General features: G+C 34.9%; 1 protein-coding gene and 1 long non-coding RNA gene across 3 annotated transcripts in view; one reads left to right on the top strand and one right to left on the bottom strand.

Annotated features, from left to right (window-relative positions):
- The window catches only part of Phip (pleckstrin homology domain interacting protein), a 114,091-nt gene that overhangs the window by 92,825 nt on the left and 7,186 nt on the right, over positions 1–14,080 (bottom strand). For both annotated transcript variants that reach the window (XM_031344016.1, XM_031344015.1), the window contains exons 5-6: positions 3,822–3,972; positions 3,633–3,731 (exon numbers count right to left, since the gene is read on the bottom strand). In XM_031344016.1, coding sequence (XP_031199876.1) covers positions 3,633–3,731; positions 3,822–3,972 — 250 coding nt within the window. The remainder of the gene's footprint in view (positions 1–3,632; positions 3,732–3,821; positions 3,973–14,080) is intronic.
- LOC116072559 overlaps positions 8,366–14,080 on the top strand; it is an 81,378-nt gene continuing 75,663 nt past the window's right edge. The window contains exon 1 of the long non-coding RNA XR_004111508.1: positions 8,366–8,517. This is a non-coding gene — a long non-coding RNA (uncharacterized LOC116072559). The remainder of the gene's footprint in view (positions 8,518–14,080) is intronic.

Here is a 14,080-nt window from a genome sequence, read left to right on the forward strand (position 1 = left end):
GATCACACCTCACATTGTATACCCTTAAAATTTTAGGTAGCTTTTTTTCTATGTCAAACATCTCAGTCATTTAACTTTGAGCCAACTAATAATATTTACAGAGCATGTATGATACAAGTGTAGTCAATCGGATGTTAACAGAGAAAAAAAGAAGGCATGGTACTTATTCCTATGGAAACAGTCTAGTAAGGAAGAAAGACACGAAATAAGGGCTTACTTACAACAATGGTAAATATTATCAAATAAAGGGAATTTTGGAACATATAGCAAAGGTTCCAAACATATGGGGCAGTAGTTTAAGTAATTTCTCTAGAAATCCAAAAAAACTGAAAAATAGCCAAAAAAATGTTGACAGGAGGGGAATATATTCCCTGGTTGAGGGAACAGTGCATACAATGGCCTGGGGCCATAAAACAGCATTAAAAAGGTAAAACCAGGAGATGGGTCAGAGGGTTATGGGATTTGCCATGAAGCCAAATCCTCTAAGATCAATGCCCAGGACCCACAAAGTGGAGAAAACCAACTCCCTCAACTTGTTCTCCAACCTCCATACGAATATGTAGCATGCATGGGCATGCAAAATACAAACAAAGTAAACACAATAGAAAATTTAACAAGTCAGCCTGAAACACAGTGAGAGCCTATCTCAATAAAAAAGGAAAAAGAAAAAACAAAAAACTCCAAACACAGTAAGTCTACTTATGATTTGGCACACAAAATACAAAAGGACAATTGTCAAGAGAGATAAATTAAGATGTGATGGATGCATTTTAATTGAATTAATTAATTGTGAAACTATGGCTTGAGGTCTTTACGAAGAAATGGATGAAATAATATAAAGTTTGCTTCAAGAAAATTTACTGTAGTTTTCTTGCTTGGCTACAATGATAATGAAACTGGAAATGATCTAACTAAAAGCAAAGCTTCTTTAGTGAAACAAATCCAACTATTCTAACAACAAAACTTGAGGTTAGGAATATAGCTTAGTTGGTGGAATTCTTTATCCACAACACTGAGTTCAAGCCCTGCCACAGGATAAACCAGGTGTGGCTAAGTACACACCTTCAATCTCAGCTCTCAAGAGGCAGAGGGAAAAGAATCACAGTTTAAAGTCACCCTTAGCTACAAGTCTAACGTACAGATTCCTGTCATTTTCTTAAAAGAACTGAGTACCTGATTTCAAATTCAAATACTTAACTTGAAAGAATATACTATGCTCCATTATTTCCACAGTTCCTATAGTAAGACAAAGTAATCCAAAGATTACTATACTCAAATAATAGACACTGCTTGTACATGAATGCATAAATAACTCCAGAGGTAAAGGTATAATATATAAAAGTGCTATGAATTGAATGCAGAAGCTGCAAATCAACAATCAACACCAGAGAATGCACTGACTCTGTCATCACTCATCTATGATTTGGTTTCTCCATTGATAAAAGAGGCCTCTTACAGAGCTGCTATGGAATGCAAAAAACACCGCTTGTTCTATAAACTCAAAGCTAGTTTATACTAACATTTATTTATATTGGCTGTCCCTAAGCAATGAAAGCATTATAGGTTATAAAAGTTAATTTGTACAAGATTATTTTATTTCACTGAGTGATATGTGAAGAACTAAACAAATCGCTACTATCTATATAAAATCTACTCAGCCTGACTATGAACTTCCTAATTTCCCAAAACTTTCCCAGGAAATGTTCAAATACTAAATTCAAAGGATCCTTAAAGAATCTGAAAAAGTCTAAGACCTTATGAAAAGATGACAAAAATAGCTTTGCCACTTATAAAGATGAAAACCCAACACCAACCTCAGTAATCACTGTGGGAAAGCAGCCATGAGGACTAAGAGGAGAACTGAGTGCATCGCAATTAATACTAAGTCACTTGCCATAAACATCAGGGATGGAAAACTCTGATAAGTAAATCTGATCAATTATTTACTTAAAAAATGAAAATACAACTCTAAAAGCACTGAACTACCTATGAAAATAGTTATTTTTTTTTTTAAAAAATTTACCCCTTTGTCTTGTCACTGAAATATCTTGGAACTGAAATGGAAATTTAAACAACAGAACTTTTCTATAATGCAAACACATCTTACAAGTCTGAGAGAAAACTTCCTGTTTTATAAAGAAAAGAAAAAACCGTGAAGCGTCAATGTTCCTTTGCACTTACAGAAGATAGAAAAGTGAAAAATTTTTTACATTAACATTGTGCCAAATGAAAATATATTTAAAGAAAAATAAATTAAGAAATAAGTGGCAATACAAAAAGAAAATAGTTAAGTGTAAAATGACTGAACACAAACTGTAAACCATTATATGAAAACTATGATGAGAAAACACAAGAAAGTGAACTGTGGAAGGAAAGCAGGCTGGCATGACCATGCTTGCATGAGGAGAACTAAGTGTGGCATGTAGAGGGTCAGAGTGTGAGCGGAAGGGAAGAAAGGAACAATAGTGAACACAGAAAACTGAAGGAGAAATTGACAAATATGAAAAAGCAGCCTATACAATCAAAATGGAATTCTTTTTAATGTTAGATTAATATTAAAATTGTGTTAAATCTTACTAGGAAGATAAAATATGATCAACTATGATTATGATCATACAAATATCAGGATATTACCATAGAAAGAAAAAAATGTAAACAGACAAGAATAACAGACTACATCAAAAAAGTTCTACATCAAAAGTTTAACTGAAGTTCTACAGAGGAAAAATAATGAAGCAGACATTATTTTAAATACTGAGCGTTTTCTACGTCCTATAAAGGACATCAAGCAGGACAGTGCACACAAGGGAAGAAGCTAGCACTAACATGGTGGTCTCTAATGCTAGGCGCTGATACACTGGTACAAGAATGTCTCTAACATGTAAGAATTTACCTATGTGGTATTTCTTTGCAAAGAGCAAAGGTAAAGTCATACAAATTAATATTACAGTGTTAATATACTGGAAGGGAGGAAGGCAAGGGACAAGATCAAGAAGTTCAGTCCTGAGGACTAATTCAAAGACAAAGTGTAGGACTGAGAGGTGGTAGGCTGTGTCTGTCTATAAAGCAGCTCAAGAGGAGAACTTAATTGCAAGTTTGTTCTCTTTGAAACTTTAGACAAAAATATGCCATGCTATTAAAAGAAAACCAAACTAGTAGTTTGTTAACTAACATTATAGCCCACTAAATTATAACACCAATTAACTCAACATGTAATTTTTAGGAAAGATATTTTAGGAAAACTAAAGCATTAATGAGATAATAAGTCTCCATAAGATAATTTACAATTGTACATTATGACTTTACTATTAAAACTATTTACCTAGGAAAATCTGAGAGGTTTCCATCTTTGAATAATGATACATATATAATATAATATATAATATATATTATATAATAATATACATATTATACATATTATGTATAATAATATACATAATATATTATTATATAATATATAATATAATATATATAATATATATAGAAAAAGTTCTGACAGCACAGTAAAATGTTATTTTATAATATATATAGAAAAAGTTCTCTGACAGCACAGTAAAATGTTATTTTCAAGAACTGTTATTTTCAAGAATTCTTTACCCAGAGGATATCACAACATAGTAAATTCAACTCACCAATGCTAGGTGGGCTACCATAGTTAACTGGAGACTCTGGTGGCCTCCCACAGTGTAGAGCAGCCAGAGCAGATCCTTTCCATACCACATGCTTGCAGCCTGTTAAAACATACATTTCATGAATACGAAAATAAAACACAATAAAGTGCGGAAAAAAAAGATCCAAACTGTAATAGAAAACACTCATACTTTTATTTGTACGTAGCAAGGACTGTCTTCCAGCTCCTAATAAAGTTTGTACTCCAGGAACACTCTGAGGAATTTCTTGCTCAAGAAGAGGTCCTAGTCGATGACAGATCTGCAGCAAGTGATCAGGTGCAAGGTGTCTATAATACTTCACCTATTTTGTCAAAAATAGACACAGGCACCTATTATATTCCACACAAACAAAAATATTCACTCTGTAATGTTAAGTAAAACAGTTTTTAAAATTACAATGTGTTTAGGTCAGTCAACACTCCAAGAGAATGTTCAGATTTTGTTAACCTACTTATTGCACAGTATCATTTAGTACACCAAGAAAGAAAAAGGTGCTATAAATTAATGTAAACTAATGTAAAAGATTTTATAAATTAGCATGATGTCCAATACTAACAGTGATATACACACAGTTTCAAGGCTGAGGATATATTTTGGTTGACAGAGCTTGCCTAGGATGCATGAAGCTCTGGGTTTTTGTCTCTAACACTGTATACCTGGGATCTGGGTTTTTATCTCTAACACTGTATACCTGGGATCTGGGTTTTTGTCTCTAACACTGTATACCTGGGATCTGGGTTTTTGTCTCTAACACTGTATACCTGGGATCTGGGTTTTTATCTCTAACACTGTATACCTGGGATCTGGGTTTTTATCTCTAACACTGTATACCTGGGATCTGGGTTTTTATCTCTAACACTGTATACCTAGGATCTGGGTTTTTGTCTCTAACACTGTATACCTGGGATCTGGTAGTTCACAACTATAATCCCAGTAGTCTGGACATGCAGATCCTTCACTGTGTAAAGTTGAGGCCAGCCTGGGATGGAAACTCGGAATAACCCCAACTCCAGAACAAAAAAAAGTACATAGCATTATATGGTGTGTTTCAGTTGGATTTCCTAAAACTTAAGCAACAACAAAACTAAAAAAATAAAATAAATAAAATAAAAAATAAAAAAAAATCAGTATTTTGAAACTGCTATTATATCTCTAAATTAATTAAAAATTAAAGACAATTAGTATTTTTAGGTTCTCATTATACAAATTTTGGGGATTTTTAAAATGCCATCTTCGCTAACTTTTGTTGTTGTTTTTGGAGACAGGGTTTCTCCACTTAGCCCCAGGTGTTCTAGAACTCACTATGTAGACCATGTTGATCTCAAACGAAGACATCACTTGCCTCTGCCTCTCAAGTGCTAGAGATGTGTCCCACTATGCCCAACCATGCTAAATTTTTAATTTCAAAATCCTTTCAAAAAGTGGGAGTAAAATTCTAACTGTTGCATCATACAAGTTTCAGCAGCATTTGAAATCATAATGCTTATACTTTTTACTACTTCAACTTTCAATTAAGTCTCAAAATCCAAACTGAATTAAATTTTCCAAGTTTATATTATGAAAGTTAGGAAATATGTCCCATTGTAGAAGTGGTACTCTTAAAACGTGCTGAGAACCATGATGATTCTTCAGATAAAAATCATGACTAATAGTAAAACTTAGTTTACCCTTTAAAGCTGCCATTTTCTTTAGTGTGTGGTTGTGGTTTCTGTAAGCCACATACACAATTTATGATTTCACAACAGAATCAACAAAGACTAATTGTCTATGTAGACAGATACAGAAAAAGGTAAATAAAAAAAGCAATTTCCCTCTTAAATTTACTTTGAAAAAGTACTATATAGATGTTACTTGTGATAACATGAAATTAATAGTACTGTTATTTAGCAGGTTTCTAGTAAATTAAATGTTAATGGCCAACACCAGTAAAGTACAATGCACATAAACAAATGAACCGGCATAATTTGTATGGGTGAGAAGAGGCCTTGAGCCCAAGTTTGAAAGTATTTCATCCATTGGGTAATCCTAATATGAATTTCTTAATTCATAATGGGGAATATAAATAGATAAATTTTTTTACTGAATCTCATATTATCTTTTATATTCTTTTTATATTCCCTTCCTTGGTGCTGGAGATAGAACTCAGGGCCTTGAGCACAGTCAGCAAGCACTCACTCTACCACCAAAATACACCTCTAGGTTTTATTATACTCTGAAGACTAATGTAAATATATTTCAATGTTGGCTAATAAACATCCTTCTAAGGTGGAGCACATAAGAGAGACAATTCTTACTCTAGAAATATTCCTGTTGTGGAGATAATGTGGTACTGTCACACTGATAATTAAAAACAACAAAATCTAGAATAGATAGATAGACAGACAGATAGATAATTTAGGTAGATAGGTAGATTAAGTGTTCAAAAAGGCTTGGCAGAATAAGTACCTTTAGAAAAAAAGAACCTTAATAAAGTATGTATTAAAAATTATGTACAATACACCCTTCTGGCCAGTGTCAGTAACACTTCTGAGAAACTAGATAATGTTGTTTAGCCCGTAATTTCTCTAACTTGCTTAGCTGCTGCACTATTTTCTCCTTAGTATCTGTCATACTCAGAACATACTTTAGGAAACACTAATGAGTAGTAAATTAAATTATCTTTAGTGTTTAGGAGAAAACAAAACAAGACATTTTTTAAATTACGTTTATACTTTTTTTTGCTTGGTCCCAGAAAATTCTGGATTCTGTATACAAGGCACGAGTACAGTTAGCAAAGTTACCTAAATAGCTCAAAAGATTGAGTGTTCTTACAATTCTATGATAAATATATTGGTGATAGATGTCCTAAACACTGATTTATAGCCATATAATGGATATGCATCTCATTGCACTTTACCTCATGAAGAATTACTGTGCTGACTAAAAATAAAATTATGCCTGGGAATATGGTTCAGCAGGCAACAGTACTTGCTGAACAAGCAAGGGATGGGGAGCAGAGTTCAAATCCCTCGAGTCCAAATAAAAATGTAGGGGGGGGTCACACATGCCTATAATCTCAGCACTGAGAACAGGAATAGGAAGAGTGCTGGAGCTTTCTGATGGCCAGTCTAGTGCCCAAATCAACAGAAGACCATTTCAAAGGACTAAGAGTGATATGATAGAGCAGAACACGCACAATCAACCTTATCCTCTGCATGCACTCATGGACGGACGGACGGACGGACGGACGGACACACACACACACACACACACACACACACACACACCTTAAATAATAAAAAATAAAGAACTAAATTTTAAATTAAAAGGCCTGGAGTATTTATAAGGTCCTTTTTGGATCAAAAGTACAAAATTGTCTTAAAAAGTTTTTCAAATTTGTGTGTGTATGTGTGTGTGCGCGCGTGTGCGAGCTAATGCGCGCGCAAGAAAGTATTGCATCCCCAGGAACTGGAGTTACATATGGTTATAAAATGCCTGTTCAGGTACTAGAATCTCAACTCAGGTCCTCAACAAGAGTTACAAATGCTCTCAAACACTGAGCTCACAAGTATTTTAATGTGACTTCTAAAACTGCTCAAAATTCCTTTTCAATTTTTCATTTTAGCCAGATGTAGTTCATTATTTGTTAGCTTTATTTTATAATGGTCTTTGGACTTTTAAAGCTTTCTTTGATAATATAGAATATTCTAACTTTTCAAACTGACCTTTCACTTTCAAGTTAGAAAAGGCATAGTCAGTTCTTACATGCTATGCTTTCTCCAGCTTTGAGGTATTAAATATAGAAACTGACTTGTCTATTGGAAATCTTTTCTTTATCTGTCCACTCTCACACTATACTTTCCTCCTGTACTTCTCTGCCTTCCATGAGCTGTTCAAACCACCTTAGCCTCTTCTCTTTGCCCAACTGTTTTCATTTGAAGTTTCATTTTCAGTTTCAGGTTTCCCTTCACTGGCCTTAACACTCTGTAGCATGTACGTATTTTGATATTTAACCTCAATGAGAATCTAATAGGAACTATAATCCTCATCAGAAATCCCTTTCACATCTCTTTACCTGGGATTCCAGAAGAACATGTACCATATTGGAACATCAACCAACTTGTCTGTGTCTCACGTAAGACACAGGATTAGAGCTGTTTGACTGTCTACAAAGTACCTAAGAGTTCTTCAAGGGATTAAATGATTATTTAGGTAAATGAACATATTAACAAAAAAAAATCATTGATTTTTGCCACTATTCAATCTGAAAGCATTTTATCAGCACCTATCCTAGTGCATAAAAATAGAACAAAGTAATATTTCACTTTATACGATTTCAAGCATTTTTGTCACAGAAAATTACCCAAACCAAATTTAAATGAATAAAGTAAGTATAAAGCACTATTAAAGTATTCTTTACATAAGTAACCCTGGAGAACAGGTATCTCTGCTTTCATTTGTCACTGCTTCCCTTCAGCAGCCTGTAAGCTGTTATCACCAAAAAGTGTGTGTTCAGGGGCAGGGTAGGTTAAAGACAAACTGTTTCTTTCAATAATGAGCATAGTAAAAAATGCCTTTTAGACAAGTAAAAGGAGCTTAGTCAGGATCCCACTACACCCAAGGCTGATTCTGAGAACCAGAATTCAATGACATCACTCATTCAAGATAATCAGACACAGTCCTAGAACCCCATGATGGCCACTGTAGAGTATATAGGCAGAGACCATAAGGGGTGCTCTGCTCTGCACATCTGGAGAGATGCCACCTTGATCTGCCCTGCAGCTGGAGTTTCCCAGGGTCCTGATCCTCAAATCAAAGACTTCTATTGGAGACTGAACCTGACATTCAGCTAAGATCTGTGGCACAGGTGAGCAGCCTTGGGGAAGATAGGCTTAGGACCTCAGGAATTTATTGAGTGCAAACTTTGTATAATAAAATGCAACTTTTGTTATACTGTGTGTATCTACCTTTTTGTTTGAGACAATGTCCCAAGGCATAAGCTCTTCTTTTCCATACTCCCTTTCTCACTTACTGGAAGCTGGGGGCTGGGGGTCATCCCCATCAAATCCTTAAAGCTACAATTGAATCTATTTTGTTTTTGAGTATAATTGTTCCCTTTAATGCATAAGATCTAAATCCTCTACCTATGCTTTGAATCCTGACTTCAGAGAAAACCCATACCATAAACTAGTCCTCTTTATATTTCAAGTTCTTCTCAACTATCTCCTTCCTATTCATACCTACATTAAACATCCTCATGTTCCTTCTTAGTGAAACCTTCAAATCCTGCCTGATCTGTTCTCTATTTCCATTCAATTTTAAACATCCAAATGTCTCCTTTGCTTGCCTCCTTAAGCATATGTTTAAGTAGTTTACTACCAGTCTCTTTCTTCCCTCACTTTTTTAACTGTATAAAACAACTGCATTTGCATAAATCTGATTCAAGTTATATCACTTTTGGAGATACCATTTTAGAAATAAAAGGCAAGCAAGGCATTGTTAGAGTGAGAGTAGTTGTAAAAGGACAATTTACAAGATCCCTGTACTTGTCTATGGTCTTGGATAAATGAAATGTCCTTAGTATTGCACCTGTTGTATAAGAGTCAACTGTTACTTGAACTATACTCCAAGTTACGAATTACATACAATTCATATTTTAGGGGAAAAATAAGGTTAATCACATAAAATGTAACATACATAGACACACACATACACGTACACAAGTAAGCAAGGGTCGGAACTGGGATGTAAATGAGATCCTTACACTCAATCCAAGTCAATATCATCACCATGATTTTACAAAATATTCTCAGTGGAGCTGAGTGCACATAGGCTCCCTCTGCTTTCTCTTACCCATGAGTTTACAAGGATCTTAATATAAAATTTTATTAAAAACATAATATTGAAAGTAAGATCCCAAGTTTACTTTTGAAGTAAATACAAAAGCACTAGAAAAACAAAAGCCTTGATGGTCTTTTTAATTAACCTTTATCTTAATATCTCTGTCATCATCTAGGCTAGCTGAATACTTACTCCTCCTTAATTTCCAAGCTACTCTCTAGCTTTTCTCTATCTGTGAAACCATTTACTCTATTACAGGGTTATCTTTAACCTTTGGCTTCTTTTACCTGGCTACAAAGTAATAAAGTTCCTTGAGGTCCTAGGGGTCAAAAGCCCAAATCCACATGTGATTTCATCATATTACATTCCCTCTTTGTTATGCTAATTCAAAATTTTACATGTAGTCTTAGCCTTGGCATTCAGGACACCTGGAATCATCTTAGTCTCTATTAGAACTCATTTGCAAAACTACAACCATGGCTCTCATTAGGCACTCATCCTTAAAAGCCAGAAACTTTACCATGGCTGTCAAACATTTACTGACCCTTTCCCCAAAGAATGATCCTTAAGTCCAGCAATGTTTCTCACATGAGGGCCAAAACATTTCTGTGACAGAAATGCAGCTCTTCTCACTTCTTTTCCACTTTGGTCAAAAATCATACCCTTCTTTCTCATATCACATGTAAGTAGTTCTAGAATTAGCTGCAATTTGAATCTCTGAAAATGTGAATTGCAGTATATTAGAAAAAACTAAGCTGGTTGGTCGTTAATACTCATCTTGGGGTAAGCCAACCTCCTTCTGGGCAGCAGACTGTCCTGGTCAGTCTGCCAACTGCACAGAAGCTAATGTAATCTGAGAAGAAATAACTGTCTATAGAACATCTTCTTAAGTAACGGTTGATGTGGGAAATCCCAAGAGCTTGTCCTGTGTTATGTATAAAAGTGGTCTGAGCAAGCCTTGGAGAATAAACCAGTAAAGTATATTCCTCCCTTGCTTTTCTGTTCTTGCCTCCAGATTCCTGCTTTACTTTTTTTTTTTTTTTTCCAGTGAACTACTGTAATCTTAAATTTTAAGATGAAATAACCCTTTCCTCCCCCAAGCTACTTTTGGTCATGGTGTTTATAACAAATGAAAAGCAAACTAAGGCACATGCTATCCAATATGAGCAGCTATCTCTGCTAGACAAAAAGGTAAGCAACTATTAGAAGGCAGTGTTAAAAGATGTTATCAGTCAAGATGTAACTATGAGAAAACAGAAAGCCACTGATTTCCACTAGACATACTATGATTCTTACTGAGCTGGGCTTGTAGTAGGGTACGGTACACCTTTGATCTCTGCACTTGGGAGGCAGAGGCAGACACATCTGAGGCCAGCCTGGTTTACAGTGCAAGATCCAAGACAGCCAAGGCTATACAGAAAAATTCTGACTCAAAAAGCTAAAAGAACGACTCTCATTCAGCTTTCAAAGAAAAGGCCAGTAGCTTAGAAAACACCAAATCCAAACAGCCTGGCGTCAGACTTGCTTGCAATGAGAATAGAGAAAGCATGGTAAATCCAATGCCCACCCTCATCACCACATACTTCACTAACTTCTTTAAATCACCTAGTGTCTTTTAGCACTGCAACCAGTAGAGTCAACTGTTACTTAAATTGTACTCTTAGAACATAGTGCATATTGATCCACATACTGCGGAGAAAACTTACCTAACCTGAGAAGCTGTTTTGGGCTCTTTATTTTTGTAATTTCATACAAGTTTACAACGTATAGTGCACAGATTGCTCCCTGGGGACCACTACTTGCCCTTTTCCCCTTTGCTCCCTTGCCAGTTTCTCTTCTACTTTCATGATACATATACATGAACGATATTACATATCAATAATAAAAATCTTTCCAGTGAAGTTTCACTGTGAGAAGCTACATAGGTTCATTCCAATTACTTGATTTGCCTATGCTGACCTAAAAATGTCCTTTCCTTTAGCAAATCTGTATTTACAGATTTGAAGTAGAAGTACAATGTCTGGCATTAACATAATGTTTTAATTAAAGTATTCACTTCATATTCATTCCTTCCAGTAATTACACCAATAAACTTTGTCAGATCAAAAGGGCTGGTTACTTTTGCTCTCTATATTTTGAATTATAAAAGGCTAGTTGAATAGAATACAATCTGACTATTCTAGAATATTTTTTAAAAATACAAATAAGAAACACTATCATTTATAAACCTTAAGCTTTATCATAAAAACTGCAGATTTTTAAAACTAAAAGCCTCAAAACTTTCAGACTTGTAAGCTGTTAAAAGTCTGAGCAAGTTAAAGCTCATCTACCATCTCTAAAGCTAGTGTCCATTTCCTAAATAACCTCTGTCAGCTTCTCCACAGGAAAAAAATCTTTGTGCCGTTTTTTTTCATAATTTAACTGTAAAGATTAAAGGATTGCAAAGAAATGTAAGGAAACAACCCCTATGGTACAGGTGAAGAAAAAGCGGCAAATCTGCTTCAGAGTTCTACCTTCAGAAAACAGGCCTCCAGACACTAAGGCTGTCTAGAGCACTGTTTCCTTCTCAGAGCTTTCGTCCTCCCCAACCCAATCACAAAAGCTTGAGCATTAACAACTTACAAGCTGTAAGTAAAATCAAACCTTCTAAATTAGATTAACTAGGATTTACAAAATAGTATTGAGAATTCCTAGATTTTCATGATTTCCTTATAAAGTGCTTAATAATAAATACAGAACCTTGCCAAACATCAAAATCAATCTTAGAAGTCAGTTACTTACAAAGTACTTGGAAATAAACACAACATGAATGATTTCAAGATTTCAGTCAACCGTAAGAACACATTTAGGTAATTCAGCTGGTCTTATCAATACAGTGTCTGTCAGTTTAAAAAAACGGCAATACAATATTTCAAACTTTATTCATTTAAAATCTGATTGTTTTGGTAAAACAGTCTTAAAGGTTCCTCCATACAGAGTTGGGGGACACTATTCAAATTAATTTAAAACACCACAAAATGACTTAGAGTAACATGTCAAGTTTTTAAAATCAAATCATATTTGCTAAGCAAAAGTTGTATAATAAATTATCTATCAACCATGTTAAGAATATAATTTAAAGCCGGGCAGTGGTGGCATATGTCTATAATCCCAGCACTTGGGAGGCAGAGGCAGGCAGAATCTGAGTTCGAGGACAGCCAGGTCTACAGAGTGAGTTCCAGGACAGCCAGGTCTACACAGAGAAACCCTGTCTCGAAAAATAAAAAAAAAAAAATTTAAAACTCAAATGTACCTCTGATAAAGTTACTTTCTGATGGATAAGGCAAAGCCCTTAAATTGCTTACTCTTAAGAGTTCATGTAAAAACTAAGTTTCATTCTTAGTTATGTTTCAGTCTCAGTACTCAAAATAATTATCACCTCACATTTAGAGACAGTCAAGTTTTATGTTTCACCAAGCTGCCTACAATCCAGTTTCCCCACTCCAAAAGTAAACCGAAGCAAACTGACTCAGCTCACAGTAGTGATTTCTTGCACTGTTATAACCTTTCCCAAGTTATTTATCTCCTCTCTACCTATGACAGAAACCCAGAATTTTTCAAAAAGGTCTATTCATGTCACCAAAATATCCTCTCAAGTAAAATATGAAACTGAAAACATTGTAATTTTCAGATTTCCTAAATTTGACAGTCTTTATCACTTTTAGATATAATTATAAAAGTAACTTAAGAATTCCTACTGAAATGATACTTTATGCCCAATGTGCTCATATCTTCCTGAAGTCAATAAAAAAATTGACAGAAATTGTCTGCTAATGAAGGCCACGTGAGTTAATATTAAGCATATTGTTCTGAGAATCCTGAAATGCACATAAGAAAACTATTCCTAAGAATGAACTTACCCATTAGATTAGGTACTACTCAAAATAAATTGCCCATATGCTAAAGTGCTACAAAATACATAGATAATAACAAAACTTGGGACAGAGAAAAATGCCTGCAGATAAACAATTTCCAGATTTAATCAACAAGGACAAAAACTTGTACCTCTTTACACAGAACCTCTAAATTGGTAAAAACTTGACAATATTTAACCTAAAACTAACCTAAGAATTAATACAATTCTCAAATTATCAAACTGTCTGGAACGCAGTTTCTTTAGTCTAAAAACAAACTACTATGGCTTTAAATGCCACAAACTTCTGCATAGGAGCAATGTTAACCCTCAGTCTCTTTACCAGAAAAAGAAAAGGCTTCATTTGGTCTGTGATACTTTCAGGGTAGTACTTCCCTCCTCTGCTTTTTTGTTTTTCCTTCTCTTGGTATAGGGAATTGAACCTAGGACCTCATTTACACTAAGCAAGTACTTAACCATAGGCCCAGAACTCCAGGCCTAGTTCAAGATAACTCAAACACCCAAATATTTAAAGTTTGCTGTTTTCACAGAAAGACATAGCAAAATTAACAGCAAAATATTTCTACAGACCTACTTATAACACTTAAGAAATTATTTACTCAAGCGGAGCCGTGGTGGTGCACGCCTTTAATCCCAGCACTTGGGAGGCAGAGGCAGGCGGATTTCTGAGTTCGAG

This window comes from Mastomys coucha, unplaced genomic scaffold (assembly GCF_008632895.1).
Source record: "Mastomys coucha isolate ucsf_1 unplaced genomic scaffold, UCSF_Mcou_1 pScaffold23, whole genome shotgun sequence".
Taxonomy (NCBI): Eukaryota; Metazoa; Chordata; class Mammalia; order Rodentia; family Muridae; genus Mastomys; species Mastomys coucha.